At 34.5% G+C, this 21,301-nt stretch overlaps 2 protein-coding genes across 7 annotated transcripts in view; one reads left to right on the forward strand and one right to left on the reverse strand.

Annotated features, from left to right (window-relative positions):
- The window catches only part of LOC138932763 (uncharacterized), a 126,918-nt gene that overhangs the window by 10,143 nt on the left and 95,474 nt on the right, over positions 1–21,301 (reverse strand). The gene's annotated exons all lie outside the window — the stretch shown is intronic.
- Fucta (glycoprotein 3-alpha-L-fucosyltransferase A) lies at positions 465–20,974 on the forward strand. Of its 4 annotated transcripts, none has more exons than XM_070293814.1 (8): positions 465–707; positions 13,067–13,316; positions 14,132–14,221; positions 15,533–15,718; positions 16,211–16,435; positions 16,616–16,804; positions 17,678–17,913; positions 18,306–20,974. In XM_070293814.1, the coding sequence occupies exons 2-8, from the start codon at positions 13,143–13,145 to the stop codon at positions 18,655–18,657; spliced, it is 1,452 nt and encodes a 483-aa protein (XP_070149915.1). In that variant the 5' UTR covers positions 465–707; positions 13,067–13,142; the 3' UTR covers positions 18,658–20,974. The 4 variants fall into 4 exon arrangements, with proteins under 4 accessions (XP_070149915.1, XP_070149919.1, XP_070149917.1 ...); XM_070293816.1 differs by lacking the exon at positions 465–707 and adding an exon at positions 7,928–8,264; XM_070293815.1 differs by lacking the exon at positions 465–707 and adding an exon at positions 11,294–12,235.

Below are 21,301 nucleotides of genomic sequence, written 5' to 3' on the forward strand. Positions count from 1 at the left end.
AAATTGACAGATAAAATTAACCGTGTAATAATAATATATACATATAGATACACGTACACACGAATCTGCTGTTTCTAAAATTCCTAACTAAGGATAATGCAGACGTATCAATCCGTATCTTCGTACTACCCTCTTTTGCGATATAATCAAAGTCCTATGCAAGGGATAGTTCGGTACATTTCGGTTGAAGGGCGCTTATATTCAGCGGCGCAAGAGAGTGAGCACGAGGGCGCAGACGCGCGTCTTATGGATTTTACCCCCCTCGCGTCGGGGATGTCATGTACAACGGGGAAAGGGTCCTGGTGGCGACCTGGTGGAATACCTGAGGGGGAATAGAGGGAGGGGAACGCGGCCGCGAAAGGGAGAAGGAGCGATGCGCGAATCGGCCCGCGGATGGAGGAAGAGGAAGAGGAGGAGGTGGCGGAGATGGAGGAGAAAGAGGGAGAGGGAGAAGGAGGAGGAAGAGGAAGAGGAGAGGACGAGGGGACCCACCACCGAAACGGCAGAAGCGACGGGTTGGGCCGGCCGTCTACAACAACGCGTGACCCGATATCACGGGGATGAACAAGTCCGCGCATCCCCTTGTATACGAATTGGCCGAAGGGCTTTGACATGTGACCGAAGACGAGCGTATCACCTGGGTGCATCCGTCCGTCGGCATCTGCGAGTTTCTGCGAGGACTTCGCGATCAACCACGTGGCGATTCGGTGAGTTTCTTTTTTTTTTTTTTTTTTTTTCCGAAGGGACCTATTTAAAGGGATCCCATGTATCAACAAGGATGGCTTTCTAATGGTGGTTTCTTCGTACTCCTCGGATGTTAAGATGAATGAGAGAGAGAGAAAGAGAGAGAGAGAGAGAGAGAGAGAGAAAGAAAGAGAGAGAGAGAGAGAGAGAGAGAGAGAGAGAGAGAGAGAGAGAGAGAGAGAGAGAGAGAGAGAGAGAGAGAGAGAGAGAGAGAGAGAGAGAGAGAGAGAGAGAGAGAGAGAGAGAGAGAGAGAGAGAGAGAGAGAGAGAGAGAGAGAGAGAGAGAGAGAGAGAGAGAGAGAGAGAGAGAGAGAGAGAGAGAGAGAGAGAGAGAGAGAGAGAGAGAGAGAGAGAGAGAGAGAGAGAGAGAGAGAGAGAGAGAGAGAGAGAGAGAGAGAGAGAGAGACGATTCTCTACGTATGGCCGATTGCGGCGTCTAATCTGATACATTTTTATTATCATCATATTTTACATTTTATAATTAGTAAAAATTTATTTATGAAGATTTTTTGAGGATACGTGACGTATTACATGTTTATGTCAAAATGCAAGTAGTAGTAAATATTGTTTTCAGGTCAATCTCTTTCTCAGGAAAAACAATTTGTAACAGTCGAATCATTACACATGTACGATTACATTACGTAAAAATTTTATTAAATTTAACTATGACGAATTATTAGATTGTTTAATTCAATTTTTATTAACAAAAATTGGGAATATACAAAATATTTTATTGCTCGGATAAATAATATTCCTCCATAAAAAAAAAAAAAAAAAAAAAAAAATCATCATTGCTGTTTATAAGCCTCTTCGTAATTAATTATTTGAGTTTATTAAAACGGATAAATTAAAATTTTATTTAATAATTCAATTTTCATTAACAAAAACAGGCAAATACAAAATATTTCATTGCTCGGATAAATAATATATTTCGATAAAAAAGATTTAAAAAAAACAACACAGATAGTAAACTTTGATCGACGCTATGTCTATAAAACCTCTTCATAATTAATTATTTCAGTTAATTAAAACGGGGAAATTAAAATTTCATCCAATTTTGTAACACGCTCTTACACAGAATTCATGTTTTTCCACTGGAAAAACGATTTTATATGAATTTCTCGCGACGCAGATGGCTTATTTCGCGGTAGTTTCAAGCGGTCGCGAGTTTGTCACTGATGCATAGTTAAGGAAATAATACCGCTTATTCGCAGTTCTCTTTATGTTGTCGTAAAGTCTTTCTCTCGATCGTGCTTATACCCTCCAACAGTATTTCTTTATTTCGCAACTCGACGCGTTGTCACGAAGCCGCGAAGACTATAACGTCGTCGTGAACTTTCTCAACGCGAATGCATCGAGTCGCGTTTCTAGAATCGCGAAATGTACCAATACTTTATTGGAGAGACTACTATATGTTTATTTTATATTGGGAATTAGCAGCGAGAAATAGATCAATGAAAACGCAAGTATATTGGAAACGCAAAGCGATATAAGCGAAAAGAGTTTCATTTATCGATTAATATCGTTAACTGAGAGATACATTTTACGTAAATTAAAAAAAAAAAAAAAAAAAAAAAAACTTATCAACACGTTATATTTATTGATATTGGAAAAAGGTAACGTGAAGTTATAAAGGGGGAAAAAAAAATATAATAAATAAATAAAAAAATGTTTTTTGGTACTTTTCTCCATTCTCAGCATGGGGTCAAAGGCAAACCTAGAATCAAAATTTGACTATAAATTTATGTGTTTCACGAAAATTAAAATAAACGTATTATATAGGAAAATGCAAGAGAGAAGAGATACGAGAGAATGAAAAAAATTCGTTAACGTAACGAATGCGATTACGTGGCCAGCTTAATCTGCATCTTTGCGCATCTGATCGAGGGGTGAAGTGAGACACGCAAACGCAATGAGACTACCAGAGAAACATTGACGTTTACGCTGCGAGAAGTTCAATGCTTACGATCGCGTGAGACCGTAGACCGAATACTTATATATCAGAGTATATATGTTGATCCGACTCGAATATACTTTGGCGCGTTTGACGTGGTGATCCGATACGGAAGGCCTGGCGTGTGGCTCCTACACCGTGGAAGTACAATACAGAGGGGAGAGAATTGGGGGTGTGTGGGCGTGATGGTTGATTCACGCTGGTGTAGTCCACTTTGTGACTGTACCTCGATAAAGGCGATGGTAGCACCGGTACAATTTATTCGCAAATTTTCAAGCGAGCTCGTCGTCGTTGCTACGAAAACAGCTATTTTCTCAGAAAGCCAAGGGGAAATATCAGATAAAGTCTCTTGCGGAGCATTATTGTAGACACGATGTTTTATCCGCAACCATATTTTTCGCATAAATTCAGAAAGAGAGAGAGAGAGAGAGAGAGTGTCACGTCCTTATAAAATATTTTTAAGAAACATAAGAAGGGGCGAGAGAAAAATCTCTTCGAAATCCTCCCGATTTCGTAATTCATAATTTAATTTTTTAAGATAGCTACGCAAATTTTTATCGATCTGTTATCGATAGAGAATTATTCATTTTACAGATATATACGTATATATCCTTGGGTTGTTCCGATATTTTGATCTGTTTTTCAATTTTGTCAATCAAATCTTTTCCTCTAATGATTAATTTGGGATACATTTGCAGGAAGACATATGCATATTCTTGTTCCTAAAATTATTTATTAAGTTTTGTATTAATTTATTAATAAAAACTCTAAATTATGAGAAACGTAAATAATATAAAATATCGCGCCATTCTCTTATACTCTTTTATTTCATTTCATTTTATTCTTTGTCTGCTTTTCAATTTTGTTAATCGAATCTTTCCCGCTAATGATGAATAGTTATTTCGGAATACATTTACAAGATGTTCGCATAATATTTTCGTTTCTAAAGTTATTTATTAAGTTTTTATTAATCTATTAATAAAGATTCTAAATTATGAAAAACGTAAGTAATATGAAATATCGCTGTATATTCTTTCATTTCATGAAGCTCGTGTCGAAGCAACGAATTTGGCAACGAACACCGTTGAATCGGCGAACAATTTGCAAACGCGAATGGCACACAAAAGTCATTTAAATCATCAGACAGATCAGTCAAAGGTTAATTCACCGAAGCACAAGGGGCGAAGAGATTAGGAAGCAAATTTCAGGACAACCAGAATATTCCCAAATTACTGCAATCGGGGATATATAATATCCGTTTCCAATTATTCCGAATATTTCCCACAAGTATAACCATTAAATTAATTTGCGCGTAATTTAATTTGTGCCGATTTTCGTTTAATGAATCGATTGGTTTATATCATTTGGCACAAGCGTGCGGCTATGCAAGATGGAATCGGCGCAATGAACGACGTATTCTTTCCATTCCTAAAACGGATACGAAATGTTTTATGCCCGTTAAGTGTTTAATATTTTATTTTTATACGCACATCTAATGTATATTTATATTTTTAGATATTAGATTAAAAAAAAAAACGTATACATATATTATCGTTTCTCGCAATTTGCTGTGTACTTATTTATTGTTTCCAACTTTCAATACGATAAAAAATTTATGAATAACATTGGTCGTATCATTTTTTTTTTTTTTTTTTTTTTTTAACAATTTATATCAAGCTAATTATATATATTTAACATGTCGTATTTATAGCATAACTTTAGATCGTACATTTATTTAATTGCAGATTTAATATCGTATTCAAATTTATTTAGAGTAATATTTAAAGACTACAGATGACTTGTGTGTTAAAAAAAAATTTACTCTCTATGATATATATCAAGATTATGGAGATCCGTCGTATGTAAGCTAATATCAACGTTATTATCGTAATCTTGTTGCGCATTCGTCGTTATCTCAAATTTACTAATTCAGTACACGTTTTCTCTTGATCATTTTTTAATCTTATATTATGTATAAATAAAAATGTAATTTTCCATGGCTCTCTCATTACTCAAACAATGTACATTTTATCCGTTTCAGCAATACACATGAATAAAATATCATTATTAGCGAGTTTAGCGTGCGTTGGCCACTAAAAATTATTTCGTTTAGAGGTCGTGTGTGACAAATGGCTTGGTATTTTAATTGGAGCCTGTTACGAGTCTCAATTGCATATAACAATTTAACCGATAGCAATTTCGCTCTTTATATAATTTCAAACTGAGACAAATTTCAAAAATATGTCTCTAGATATTATATAACGAAAAGAAAAAATATTTTGAAAATATTTAAAGTTTACAAAAATTAAATATATCTTAGAATCTGTTAGGCTTTTAGTGTCAGTTTTTAACACGTCACAAGTGTATTATTTAATTTTTTTTTTTTATTAAGCGAATAAATCTATTTTTGGTTTAGTAAATAGCAATATTGTTTGGCAAAAATGCAATCTATTCCTTATTTCATGAAAGAGTTCATACGTACAATCATAACACGCTGCTATGAATAATTAAAACTCTCTAGAGAGATAATGAGATTATCGCGAAATTATACAGATATTATTTTGATTGAAGGAAAGATCGCGTCATTATTATCGAAACTGTAGAGAATCGCGATTGAATCAAGAATTATTTGAAGAGAATCGACCAATGGCTTTCTCAATAGCTTGTAAAAATGTTGAACAGATCACTGAACTTCGTACACTAATCCGTTTTTCTTATACAGTTTTTGGCATAGTTTCTTTCGCTCTCTTCGTCGCCCTTAGTATCTCACTTTCTCTCTGTCTCTCTCTCTCTCTCTCTCTTTCTGTCTTTCGCTTCTTCAAGAGATAATCTAGGAATAGATTCTGGTTTCTAGAACGTCAATTGTATACTCAAAATAAGCTACATCACATTCAAACATATTCGTGATCATTGAGAATTATACTTCGAGCTACATAAGCAGAAAAGAAAGGAGCTTGACGAGAATATTTTCTTAAGCTTGAGCAATTTTTGACGATCCTATGTGATACATTATTAAATTCGAGAAATTTTCACGCAATAGCGTGAAAATTTCTCGAATTATACAACAAAGCTGGTGTATAATTCAGAAAGTGCAACATTTCGTGTTTAGCAATATGAGATTAAAATTATTTTCAAGAGAAATTATGCGTAAAATATGTAGAAACTATTTATATTTTTTTCAATAAAATGTGTGCTTTTTTTTTTTTTTTTTTTTTTAAGAAACAATTATAATTTTAATAACTCTTATCGAATTTGAAGACATATAACGTATAAGTCATTCGAGTTCGAAGAGTTATAAATAATAGCTGCATCAGAACTGGGATAATTCTCACTTGTGACGTCATAACTCACAATCAGTCGAATACACGTTCTCTTTGATGCTGGCAAGTTAGATTCAACTGAGTTTTTACGTGATTTTTACACACAATCGAGACCGTGTGCCTTAGCGAGTCTAATAGACTCACATTAAAAATGAGATTATGAACTTTCATCGTCATGCGATAGCTTTGTTACCAAAATAAGCAGGTGAATGACGTCATTATCTGTGTATAAAATATTCACATAACTAAGTGACACAATATCACTTGAGCGAAAATGGAAAACAACTCATGTTATATTAATCTTTTCTAATTCTTGAAGTAATTTTTCTCGAAGATAAAGCCTGTGAAAAAATATTATACTATCGATATATCATTGATTTATTTTTTCATGCAAAATCATTTATCGTAAATAATGAGTCATTCTACATAATATTTTATTAATCTATCGTCGCTTTATATCTTATATCATGAAAGAAATGTCGATTTCCAATTAAAAAAAGAGCGCTAGAAGGATACATGTATACCTTTAGCAATGAAAATCTCTAAAGAGTTGGAATTAAATTCGCGCCTGATTAATCAGGTCGAGTCACCGCGTAAAAAAAAAAAAGGGCAAAAAATGCCTTCCTTTATCTAAACGCCGAATCTCTTTGTAGCGGTCATCCGGGAATAATATAGTAACTGAATTCTCTACACGGTCGCTGATCTGGGTTATCTGACGATCGTAATAATTATAATAGTACGCCAACGACCTGACAATCGTGGTTGAGATAATAGTTGAATAATTCGAAATAGTTTCGAATTGTTCAACGTGAAATAAAAATTATATTATTTAAATTTAAAATAAACATCACATGAAAAAAAAAAGAAAGTATTAGAAAACGAGCATAGAGATAAATGCACAATTAAACGCAATGTAAAAAAAAAAAAAAAAAATTAGCTTAATATACAGAGATACGAGAATAACAGAGGAGGCGATTTTTAAATCGCCCAATTAAAATCGCGAGATTTACGATATTACGATCTGCCGTAAACTTGCACGTGTCATCGTTAACGTAATAAAACGGTTCCGAGACGATTTAAATAACTATATGTCAGTACTTATCTGCGTTGACAGCCGCTATATGTGCATGTGTGCGTGTGCGTATGTATTGCGACTATCGTAGATTTATTACCCGCATGCACATTATACGGGATAAGGATAATAATAAAGTCAACGGGAATTATTATTTCTAATTTGTATGAGCGTCAATTGATCGTTAAGATCGCGAGCGAAAATTCTTAGATTAGAGACAGAAAAAGAAAATGAGATTAGGCGAATAGAATGAATGTATCCCAATTCTTCGTCATCGTCGTTGTTTCGGGGGTAAGTCGCGTTTAATTCGCGACACAGTGTAGAAATATGTCAACGCGATTACGCGATGCCAAACCGTTAACGTTTATTATGCGTGAATTTTCATCGGATGTGGATGACAATGTTCGCGGCGTGGAGCGTGACGATCAGAACAATAAGTAACGGCCGGAACAAAGCGAAGAAACAATATTTATTATCTACGTTTACACACGGCAATCCCGTATATTTTTTATCTCCTTTTTTATTTTTATAAATTATACTTAACATAACTGTAAATTAGGATTTTATTTTTATAATTATTATAATATAATTATCTTATATACATATATAAATTATAATAAAAAAATAATTATATAGATTTATTTTCTTTTTCGCGAAATAAACAAGAGCGTTTTAATCAGTTATTTCTTTGTCTAAAAATATATTTTCTATTGTCCAATTTATTCGATTGTTAATTCTGTCACGTTTCAAATACTTAAAAATCATCTGCATGCATAATAATCTTTTAAAATATGTTACTTGTGTGTATATATATATATATGTGTGTGATAAGAGTTGCTTTGCCATATCATGTGATATAAATAGGCACATACTGATGACAGGTTACCGTTTGGTGAAACTAGAAAATAGTAAAATTTCTCATGCGAGTGCCATATCAAACGAACGATTTCGCGACCATTGTGTTATCGTTATCGGCCCGCATCCCGATTTAAGGCGCTCTCGACGACACTTAGGAGACGAGTGACATTTGCTGACGGCTTATACACAGCTGATTCATTCTTCTTCTTCGACCATGCACGTGCATAAGTGCGTGCATAAGTGTAATCGAAATCCATGTTGTTTCCGATGTTATCGGAATCGCGAAGAAAGCAGAGATAAAATAAAAGGAAGCGATGTAAGTACGGAATCGTCATTCAAATTTGTGAGATATATTCGCGAGTAAAAATCTTTGATAAAAACTCGTCTATATGTTCATGAGATGCGTTCGATCGCAGATCAATATGCCTCGATGAACAAATAATATTATACTTAACGAGTTTATCTTTTATTCATTTATGTATAGAGGAAGCATAAAAGTTGTATTGTGAGAAGAATGGAAAATTGCGAAAGGATAAGAGAGAAGGAAAATTCAATAAACAATCGATATGAAGGAAAATAATACGTAAAATAAACAATATATATCGGGTGCAAAAGTTCATCCCGTTTTTTGTTTTTAGTAAAAAAATAGGAGGAATTCTTGCATCAATTATCTATAAATATCATTCTATTAAATCTTCCTCATAAATGCATCGAATAATAAGTATGCAAACTGCTTATATTAAATAAAAATTACGCAGATAGTGTTTATATGTATAAGATACATCTTGTTTTACGTAGCTGTCGTCGTATATAGTTTTTAAATAACATATGGACAAAGTAGGAAGAAGATTATGGAATAATACTTTCATTACGTTAAAAAATCTCGTTTGTTTATTAGCACAATTTTAATAAATGGAAATTGTCACGTAGCATTTATCCGACAAGGATAAATTGCATCGTACAGTATGGATTAATCGTATCGGGTTAAAAAAATTTGTCGATTAAATTTTCTCGCAGAGATTTTCTCTCCGTAAAAGATCTTGATGAAATAACGCTCGATCGCTCTCCATCTCCATTACATTGGACCGATCCAAGCTGAATTAACGAGAAGCAAAAACACTCGCGTTTCATTGGATCTCAAAGACGAAAGATTTTTATTACCATCGTCAAAAATACGCCAGAGCTTTTATATTAGGCTAAACATGTGTTAAACGATGTAAAATTTTATTTTGCCAAGTTTTATTATTAGAATTCATTATCATGCTATTATTACGTGTAGAGAAAAAAGTTTAATCGCATAACAGTTGCATTTTGTGTATTTAAGTAATAGATACACAATTGCTATTATAATGTTACATCGAATGTACATGTCATATCGAACAATATCAACAACACCGCCCTTCCGGGCATTTAAATAAAGTAACTCAGTTAATCCCGCATAGAAGCAGATTGCAGGATAAATAATTTACCATGTACGTATATTCGATTTGAATCGATTGATTTTACATTACACGCGCCGATCAAAAATTCTGAGTTTTTTTTTTCCCCGCATAGAAATAACTCGATGAACGATGCTAAAAATAGACGGAGAATGAAAGAAAGCTTATCGCCAACCTTGATTTACGTCGATCCGCTACCAACTGTACACTTTAGCGTTGCATTAATATCCAACAATCCCCTTTCCCGGAAGCGGTCAGGTGCGAGATTATAAAGTGAAATGCTGTCAGTGTCGACGAGCGTGCACGCGACCCCCTGGTCTCGCGTATAAATTCATCACAATTATATAAAACGATATGAAAATCGAGAATTGCCGAACATATTCCTTTAATTAGCCGATTATCAATATCGTCGCCACGCCGAGGATCCGACTTCCACGTAATCGTCGAGATTAGATTCGCCGAGAACGCACCATCGCTCGTCTAATCGTCAAACTTGAGCGTATATGATAGCGATATATTGTATATTTCGAAGTGTCGATCTATCGTCAACGGATTCCATCGAATTCATCCCGCGTGATGCGTAGCTTGTCCGATCGATCCATTCGCGAACCACGACTCTATCGATTATCGTGCGAAACGGTATTAGAATATTCGCGATGAGAAAATCGAAAATTTCATATCGAGTTAATAGTAAAAATTTTGATTAATCAAATCGACAAATGTATGATGTTTAAGAAATTATTACACGCGGTTCGCGCGCAAATAATGCAAGTTTCGTCGCGATATTGGCCCCGTTTTGACTTTGAGGGCATTATAAAAAAAAAAAAAAAAAAACCCAGACAACGATATGCTATTATAATAGCAGATAATGCGCGATAAGATAGTCAAAACAAAATTGATACCGTTACTCAAGTAGTTCGTGGACTTTAGATTTACGCTTCGATCTCGAAAAGCGCGATGTAATCTTCAAAAGGGAGGAGATGTGCGATAGGATATTAAAGATAATCGAAACTTCTCTTAATTCTCTTCTTATATGGAATATGTATATTACCTGCTAGAGGCAAGTGATAAGATAGCGATATAACAAGAGCTCGGCAGCTCGCCGATGGACAGTAATACCCGACCCGTTCGCTTGCGCGCAGGTTTGCGACGATATTAGCGCGGAGCGAGCACAGGATTTAACACCAGTGTGCGAAAAGAACGTAACTGAAAAAATCCAGATAACTGTGAACACAGAGCAGAATCTCTTTGCGCGAAAAAAACACGGCATTTTACTTCAAACGACCAACGTATCGTTATACGCGAAGCTTGACGCGGGAAAATTGAAACGATCATATTTGAAGATTAAATTGCGAACGCAATTTAGCCGATGGAGAGCGAGTTTAATGTGATAAAATACATTTCCCAGTGGAAAGACAAGAGCGTAAAGATTCATCATGTACGTTTTCAATTCGGTGGAATGAAATTTAGAAATTTAGGAATTTAGGAAATCGGGAACATCCAGCCAATCTTACCCATCTCTTGTTATATACTAGCGTTTTATTAATATATTTATTTTAATTAATACAATATTAATATTTTAATTAATATTAATAATGTTTTTTTAATGTTTTACGAGGATCGTATGAATGTTAATTTATTACGAGAATAATACACATGTTATCTCAAACTATTTCTTCGCTATCGTGTTAAATTATTTCTACGTTAGATCATCTTGAAATAAATTCCTTATTAAGGGATTATAAAGAATTTAGGGAATCGATAAATTAGATTTTTTACTTTGCGAAAAAAAAAAAAAGATGTATGTGCACGTGTGTTGGCATCAAGAAAAATAGCGATAAAATTATTGGGAAGATAAAATATGAAAGGTTACCAATAAAATTTTTAACGCGCGTATAATGTACGAGATATACATGGTAATATATCGCCGAGTAGATAAACTAAAACTTTTCACTATAACTTATATATATATATAGCTAATGGCGTCTGATTCACAAATATAGTATCATAAATATTTTGATGTAATAAATATATACTATATATCCGAAGAATAATGTGCGCTTTTGATGACAGTGGGCGTTATAGGGAAAATCATGCTTCATTATGATAAGTGTTTTAAGATAAATGAGCTTGGGAAGAATTACATATAATAATTGTAACGTGTAAAAAAATTCTTTAATAATGTCTAATAATTGAATATTAGTAACTATTGATGTACGTAATTTTAATCAATCGATGCAAAATTGTTCAATGAAGATGTCAGATCATTCAAATATTTTGTTCAAACGTAGATACACGTGTTATTGATTCTAATGTAAACCCAATGCTCGCGTGTCACATCGATTATTTGTATTGACGTATGTAATCGAGGATGGCGAACGATATCTCGCGATGTAATTAGTTTAATGATATCGAGCTTCAAGCACAGAATTTTTTTGCTGTAACGTATGAATGTGACGAGAGGGAATTATATCGATAGATCGCAAGAACGTTTCCGCGTCGCGTGCAATTCACGGGATCGTGTCTCTTGCGATATCCTTTCAATTCCGAAACCGTTCAATTAGATGTAATGAAATCGCTATATTTTTTTTTATAACTCAAAATATCCGCTGATATTTAAACATTAATTCAAAACAAGAATTGTCGCGTTATAATGTTTTATTTCTTATTTCTGCTAATGAATATCCGAGCCGAAACGAACTTAAAAATTCGTTTACGAAGAATAATGAATTATCAAAGGATAATATAATAACGAATTATTTTTTTCAGTATAAAAGGCTTTTAAAAGTGATAATTATTACGTTGGCTTACGTAATGTTCGGAAGGCGGTGTTCCGGATATTAACAAGGTTAGGCAATCTTATCAAATTCTCTGCCAGTAATTTTGGATAACGTATCACGCGTACAAAAGTGTATTTCAATGTGCAGTGTTATATGTGCGCGTACACATTAATAATTGTATTATAGGTTCCGTTATATAAATGAGAAATATTAATTATTGACAATACAAAATTTATCTACCTTCTTTTGCTACTTTAACACGATCTTCTAAGACCTAATAATCTTTTTAAAATCTTACATATAATTACCGACGCACTCTCCTCAATCAGTAAATTTAGATAAAATATCGCATAATTATACTATATCATAATAAAATAATTATATTTAATTTTTCTCAATATGCACGGTCTGCTTAGATAAATTTCTTTTTTAGTTAGATAATACGTGCGATATTTGTTTTTGCAAAAAAGTAAGCGATATGAGATAATAGCATATTATTCGGAAGTACTTGTCAACGGTAACGATATTATTAAGGTGTGATTTTTACAAGGTACGAAGGTTAACGGTCGTGGTTTAGACAACACAAACATAATATCGCGAAAACTTGAAATTTTTTCCACCTTGTCTATTATTGATAAATAAATATCTTTTGTTTCATTAATCTGTATCGTTTTGAAAATTTAAGCTCCTCTCTTTTTGATACAAATCGCTTCAGATATCAATCATTCCCCTTAAATCGGTTCATCGTCCAAAATCCATATTTTTTTTTTTTTTAATTTTCTTATGTTCGCGCGAAGTACAATATTATTTACATCTTTCAATTTCTCTCGTCTTACTTGCTCTCATCGTATTTGTGTCATATCAGTCTCTCATTCATTCTTTATTAACTGTCGTTATAGCGTTGCCGTATGTCGTGAAGCGAAGTGGCGCATGGCTAGATAAAGGTCTCGTCGAGCTAGGGAAAACCGGGCGGCCATGGGTCTGCCGCGTTTCTCCCTAAAGAGATACTTTTTCTACGTGCTATGTCTGACGGGTACCCTGCTTGTCCTACTGAATTTACTTCAGGACGAGATATGGCACAGCGTACGACCGCATCCTCCTGGACAGCCGCAACAATCCGCCATTCGAACTACCGGCGACGGGCCAAAGGTACACGTATAGTATATAATATATAATTAATAAATGAAGTATAATTAATTAATTAATTAACGCGCGAGAAGAATCATTTCATTATCTGATCACATATTTCCGATGCGAAAGGGATATATATATTATTCTGCGCTACGTGCTCCTTTATTATCATGTTTATCTGCAACGATGATTATATATAATTGTATAGATTATATCTAGATATATAATATAATTGTGTCACAATTATATCAGATCGGTATTATTCCGAGAGAGAGAGAGAGAGAGAGAGAGAGAGAGAGAGAGAGAGAGAGAGAGAGAGAGAGAGAAAGACGATAAGCCAAAACTAAGTTATTAAATATTATTTAAACAGTTAAGGATCACTTGGATCAAACTTCGATTAATTTAATCGTTGATTAATTTACAAGGCGACCAACAGAAATATTTTTAACGACATAAGTCTCGTATATAGTATGATAGAGATTTTAAAATTTTGCTTTTGATCGCCCGATAAATTAATCAACGATTAAATTAACGGGGTTCGATTGAAGTGACCCTAATTGTTCGATATTGATTGGAAAGATTGCGTAATGATAACATACGTAAAATAAAAAATTTTTCATTTATCGCGAAAAAAACTCGCGATGTTATATTACAAAAGTGAACAAATTTTTCTTAAGATTAAATCTCTGTAATCTTGTTAGGCTAAGTTAGATTAGATCGTACGCGCGCGATAAAAAAAAAAAAAAAAAAAAAATGCGTATAAGCGTCGCCAGTGGCTATGTACACAAATTAAATCACAGGTAAAGAAATAAAAAAACGAATTTCGCTCGCAGATGAAACCCGATTGGCCTTTGAAATCGAAGAGGCCGACGATTCGAGTATTACGCATTCGAGAGCGAGTGAAGAAAAGACTTCCGTTCGAGGTACAATCATTAAGTTGTAGCGCGTTAATTAATCCCAAAACGACGAGCGCGCGGAAAAATATTCGAAAAAAATGATACGAATACAAATAATATATACGTATATCCAATATGAAAGAAATTTTCGGGAGATAAAAATACTTAAATAGAATGTACATGTATTTAGATTTACATAAAAATATTCTATTATAATGTCTTTGAAATGTCTTTGTTTAATATTATCGCTTCTTCCGTGTGTCATCTCGCTTGTTCTAGCGTCTTTTCAAACATAGCGCGTACACGTTTTTCTTTACAAACTTAGTGGCTTCCTCTTTTTCGTCTGGCCATTCATAACGCTAATATCATTATTCATTGTAATTTATTTCAGAACGTACATTAAGAAGAACCGTAATGTTCCGAATAAAATATAAATAATAATCTCTTTATAATATTCAGTGAATAAATTAAATGGAAAAATATGTTATTTCAGCATTAAAAAATTTGCATAGTTTAATTTATTTAAAATATATTAATATATATAATATTAATATATTTATTATCATATATTATTATATTATATTATTTATATAATATTAATATATTTAATTATATAATAATATTATTTGGAACGTCCCAATAAAAAATAAATAATACTCATAAAATAATGACAATCGAAACATCAAATGAAAATTCATGTATTGTAGTATTAGTATGCGTTAATACGGCTTAATAGTTTAGCTGCCTGCAGTCGTATATGAATCGTATATTTTTTTAATCATTCATACAATCGAGAGCGAAAAGGTTGCCTCAACATTTTTTTCTCATTTTCTGCGGCATTTTATAAAAATATACATATGTCAAAGTGAGAGAGATGCTTTCGTATTTACGCACACCTCGCATTATATCATATTTAGAGATAGTCGTCATGCCGTGTTTAATTAAACGCATGAATTTTTATGTTTGCTGATGGAAGTAACATGAGAAATGTATATTTAAAACTTATCCGAACGAATAAAATTCGACAGAAATATTCGACAGAGCGAGTATAAAAGAATTACATAAATATTCGTGAAATTAGTTTCAATTAAGCCATATACGATGATTTAAGTATTATAAATAGCAAGAAAGTGCAATGTATATAAATCATTAATATCGTATTCATTATAAAATTTTTGAATGCAAAATTACTGCCTAAAATCCTCCAGCTTACGAACAAAAGATGATAGCGCGTCGCTCGGTAGCAATTTCTTTAATAGCAGCAGAGAATAATATACACAATGCGATATAAAGATTATCATTTCTGATATTTATATGTATATATATTTTCATTCAAAGGCATTGAATATAAATGGAACCAGTTTGGGCGAAAACTCGATAGACCTGGATCCAACGCGAAGACCTTGGTACATGAAAGGAGGAACCAGAAGACCTTTTCCAGCGAGGAGAGCTCGCAATACTGGCCGAAGATTGGCTCAATTGTGGCCAGAGGAAAATGTTTACGATGATCGTGTGACGAATCAGGTAATCATTGTAATTACACAAATCGAGAATGTAAATATAAGGAGACATTTACAATACTTTTCTGAAATATCTCCGTTAAAAATCATAGGATATCTCAAAAGACATACTGTATATATGAAAGAAAATTTAAATGGTTCTCTAAAATAGTGATAAATATTTTTTTTTTTCACAATATCATTAATATTTTTTACATGCAACTATACGCTTTCATTCTTCGCATATTATACAATATAATCGATATCAAGATATCAATTTAATTATAACATGACATTGAAATCCTCATTTAAATCTTGTCGTATATTTTATATCGTCGAATTACTTAACAGAGATATATTCAAGTGTTCTATTTCCTCCGCGATATTCCTCCTGTATATAAAAAGATTTACTTCTCGATAAATATTTCAAGATTATTTCTAAACCTAAACATAAAAGTGTGTAATGGATATATCAAACGATCCTGTGCATATATTAACGTCGTAAGTATTTTTGCAGTTAATGTTCCTGCCGCCCGATTACAATAGAACAGGCGGCGAGCATCCGCTGAAGAAGATAATGATCCCTCACGGAATGGCCGAGGCCAAAGTCGGTCCTGACATTTTCTTCCAGCAACGCTGCCCAGTGAATACCTGCACGATCGTCCGCGACAATCCGGACAGCGCCGATCTCATTCTATTTAAGGATTACATCACGCACGTGGGACGAAGATCTAACAGTCAGGTAACCCCGATTGAGTATCGATATTCTTAACTACTCATGGAGAAATCACGTCCCTTTCGCTTTTCATCGTAATCGATCCGCCGTAAAGTCGCATCAACATAAATTCTGCGCGCATAAAGAATCTATTCTTTCTTTTTCCTTCAAATGAAAATTATGCATTTTTTTTTTTTTTTTTGGCAGGCGTGGATGCTGTATTTTTTAGAGTGCCCTTATCACACGCAAAGTGTCAAGAATGCCATTATCAATTGGACCGCCACATATCGGCGTGACAGCGATATAGTGGCACCTTACGAAAGGTGGCAATATTATGATTCCAGTATCACACAGATTCCACAAACGTTTAATTACGCGGCGAACAAAACAAAAAAGGTAAGACAATTAAAATTGAGAGAATCTCGATAAAGACAATGATAATCTGCGATTAAAAATGTTTCTTGAGTACATTTGTATTTTCGTAGAATAAACGTACACTGACGAACGACGAGAATCGCTACAAAAAGTTGTTGACTTGACTAAATTCGCCCAATTAATTATTATTTCTTTGTATTTTTTTAAATTGAAATATTTATGTATTTTAGACAAATATACATGTCATGTTAGATTTAATATATATGTCGTATTTGATTTAAATGTTTATATATTTATAACTCCTTTTTCTCAGTGTACAATCATATAAAAAATAATTTATGGGTATTTTAGGGCAGTTTTCATTTATTTAATTTTATTTAATTATGAATTGAAACGAGACCAATTTACCAAAGAAAAAGTATCAAAATTGACATATTATTTTATTTTTCGCCTCCAAAATTCCTTTGAGAATTCAAAATAAAAACTTATACTAATATTTATTAGAGAATGCCTTTCTATAAAAATTCTTTCTATTAAATCCAATTAAATTATATCTCAGTTTTAATAATATCATTGTACTTTCTTTTTTTTCGGATGGGGATGAAAATTCAGATTCGAAGTATCGTTTTCGAAAATCAATACGCTATATCAATTGTCCGCTGAAAAATAGAAACGTTTTCTCGATTTTAAATAGACATTAAATTCAAATTCTCTTGAGAAGTGAGAAAGAGGGGCACAGCAATGTCCGATAGAGAACATATCTTCACTATTTTCTGCACTCCACTTTCTCGACACGATAAATAATGTATGCGTTATTTCCGTTCTTGCTCTGGTAAACGCTATCGCACGTGATGTACAACACACTCGTCCTTTTCTGCATCGCTGTTTAATCAGGTCGCCTGGTTCGTTTCCAACTGCCATCCCCGAAATCAACGCATGAATTATGCCAGGGAGCTCTCGAAATACATCCAGGTGGACATTTACGGTGCGTGCGGCAGTCTACGCTGTCCGCGATCGCAGTCGCAAACTTGCTTCGATATGCTCGACGAGGATTACAAATTCTATCTCGCGTTCGAGAACTCCAACTGCAAGGACTACATCACCGAAAAGTTCTTCGTCAACGGACTCGGGTATGTTCGATGACGTTTATTACTTTCACTCTGTCTCTTTCCTCTCCCTGTTTCTCGATAAATAAATAGAGGCACGTGATACTTCAACGAGAACCGTAAATGCAACTCGGTCGCACCAAATGCACGATCATTTCACCGAGACGTCGGCAACCTTTGCCAACTTTCGCGGCGTCGCGTGTTTCTCGAATAAGGCGGTTGCGTGCCAAGTCGCGTTACCTAGTCTCCCCTACTCGCATAATAGACAGAAACGCGTGCGAAACTCTCATACGATTTTAATTAACATCCCCTGGGAGGCTGGGCTTACCCGATGACACAAAAAAAAAAAAAAAAAAAAAACGATGCTCCCTGAAATTATCATTTTTATCGCGAGTCTATCTTTTCTTCCTTCGCAGACACAACGTGCTGCCCATCGTAATGGGTGCCCATCCGACTGATTACGCTCGCAGCGCGCCGTATCGTTCTTACATCCACGTGGATGAGTTCGAGTCGCCCAAGGAGCTCGCCGAGTACCTTCACCGATTGGACCGCGACGACGATCTGTACAACTCGTACTTTCGCTGGAAGGGCACCGGCGAGTTCATCAACACGTACTTCTGGTGCCGGGTATGCGCCATGCTGCACGACGACCGTCCGCCCAAGTATTACGAGGACGTTAACGAGTGGTGGCGTGGCGAGGGTGTTTGCACGACCAGCTCGTGGCGCGAGCACGACCTCACGCGTTCTCAGAGCCAGCGAAACACCTGAGGAGGAAGTCGAGCGAGGATACGATCGAGAGGCTCTTCCAACGGGGCTGGCTGCGACGAATTCCCGTGCGCGTTGTCCCGCCCGACAACAACCCGTTGCTCAATATTCTACAAACAATTCTGATTCTTCCAAAATAGAACGATGCCGAGAAGAAAGTTGAGCGATATCCAAGAGCGCGTCTCGCGTCTAACGAGCAAACTCGAGAGCGAATTGATTACGATATCGTATACGACAAGTGTCGGACAGAGTTACGCAGCCATCCTACCTGAAGAAGGTATTAATAAGATCCTTCGTTAGCGGAGATATATTACGCAATCTTTTTCAACTCGGCTATTTTTCGGGGGCGTTTGAAAGTTTGTGCGTTTGCGCGATAAAGAAGAGAAATTCCTTTTGTAAATGAGTATCGTTATATTATAGGTAAACTTTCCGTTTCAAAGATGGCAGTTTACGTGCCTAATCGTCGAATCTTCCAAAATAATGTTTCTAGATGGTTTCCCCCTCTTCCCCCCCCCCCTCCGAACAATAAACTGAAGCAGAAATCACGAGAGGTAATTTCGCGAAAATGGCTATAAGAGGCTGCTAAGGTCGTTTTATATCATGACAACGTTTGTACGGGGAGAAGAATTTGTAACGATCGTATAAAGATTTGTGGAGCCCGTTAAAGCGTAACGGAGACACATTGTGTGACACATATTGTAAGAATAAAGCGCGATAATATTTGTTCTCTAAAAGGGCTCGATTCCCGCTGCAGGTTTAATATTGAACGCAACTGTCCGATAAGTAATGAAACTTCTCAGAATTAGAACCACGTTTGCTATTAAATATACGATGATAATATACGAATTAATACATACATATATATATATACGGAATTACATAGAATCATCCGCGGATAATCTCCCAACTATACGTACATTAAAGGACCAAGTAATAAGAAACAGAATGGTTATTGAAATCGCGAGATATCGATAATATTGGTTAATTAATCGCTATCAAAGAAGATTTCAAAACAATATTTCTAAAGAATTCTAAAAATAAAGCCTCATATAAAACAAAATTTAATCTCGATTGGATTTTATGTTGATAAAAGTTTTAATTCAGATTTAATTGTATGAATATTTTGACGCCGAAGAATTTAAACCCTCTTGTGAATTTTTCACAAAATTTTTACTAAATGGAAATTAATCGTAAATTCATCATAAAAGCTACAGTTGGGAGAATAGTCGATTGATCTAAAACGTGTTGTACGAAGAATCGTAATTCGATAATTGAGAGAGAATAAGCAGCTGCGTGATTAGTGTGCGACTTAAAAAAAAACCAGCGGCGATTACATTCGTATGTGATGTTACCACGTGTTCTGATGAGTTTTGTAAAGTATTAAAAAGCTATTCGCGCGAGCTTTTAACGCGCGAAGAGGGAAAGCTCGTAGTCGCTTTTCGTAGATAGCGACTATTACTGTTCAGTATTTAATATTATTGTTCCCTCTTGCATGATTCTTGCGAGAGAACTTTATCGTTGTACGTTGTGTAGGTGGCAGAAAAAATTCACGTGCATTCAAGTTGCATCGCGTTTCCAGCGAGAACCTTACTTTCTCGACAATAATCATATATATTTTCTGCATACATCTGCTCACATCTGTGTAGACGACTGCGAATTGTAAGGGAGAAAAATTCACCAAGATCGAATGGATATAATTTTTGAATACAACTAGAACGTTAATTAGCATACAATTGATAATTGCATTTATACTTTTATCTCGAGAGAGTGCACGTTATTTATTTCGCGAAACAGAATGCATTTGTTTCTAAACTTTATAGCATTTGTCGACATACCAATATAACATTGCTCGTATATAATTTTTTTTTTTTCCAGCAAATTCTCGAGTGTACACGAATTTTATTATTTAACAAGTCATATATTTCATCGAAGGTTTCTCGAAGTTCACGGAGAATCTAGTCAGGAAGAAGCTCACCCGAGGAGTATTTCCGAATAATTTATGATAATAGTATTATACGCAGAGCGAGAGTACCTGTTTGAATAATTCCTATACTATAATTTTCTTTAAATTGAATTAATCTTGTGAATTTAATTAATTACATTGTACGAGGCATCGTCGCATAAAGCAATGGTATTCACTCCGTGGCTAGTGTCAATTCGAAAAACAACGATTGCCGCTTTGAACACTAGTCTAGCTCAAATGTAGCTCAAACTTGAAGGGACCTTGGTCTAGAAAAAAGACAGAGGCACTGAAAAGACAAGACGCGGAGCAAAATATACATATATATATATATATTAAAAAAAAAAAAAAAAAAAAAAACGCACGTAAAATACACGTAAAAATCACAATTGAGTCGCCACAAGGCAGGTTTAACCATCGCACTCGAACGGTTCCTACATTATAAATTATTCATAGTGCGCACAAGCAGCAACTAGATATTTAGATAATTAACTTTAATTAAATAATTAGTCGAATGACCGTACAATTTAACACCGAGAAGATCGCGTATATCTTTGAATAATATCTCGCGAATAATCTTGAAATTTCTTCTTTACTACGTCTTAGTAATATTGTATTTACGTAGATCCATATTTTTCATTTTTGATTATTATTTTAGGCGAGGATCATTAATTTTCACACCAATCG

Source organism: Polyergus mexicanus, unplaced genomic scaffold, assembly GCF_030449975.1.
Source record: "Polyergus mexicanus isolate NDT 795.1 unplaced genomic scaffold, iyPolMexi1.0 SCAF_4, whole genome shotgun sequence".
Classification (NCBI taxonomy): domain Eukaryota; kingdom Metazoa; phylum Arthropoda; class Insecta; order Hymenoptera; family Formicidae; genus Polyergus; species Polyergus mexicanus.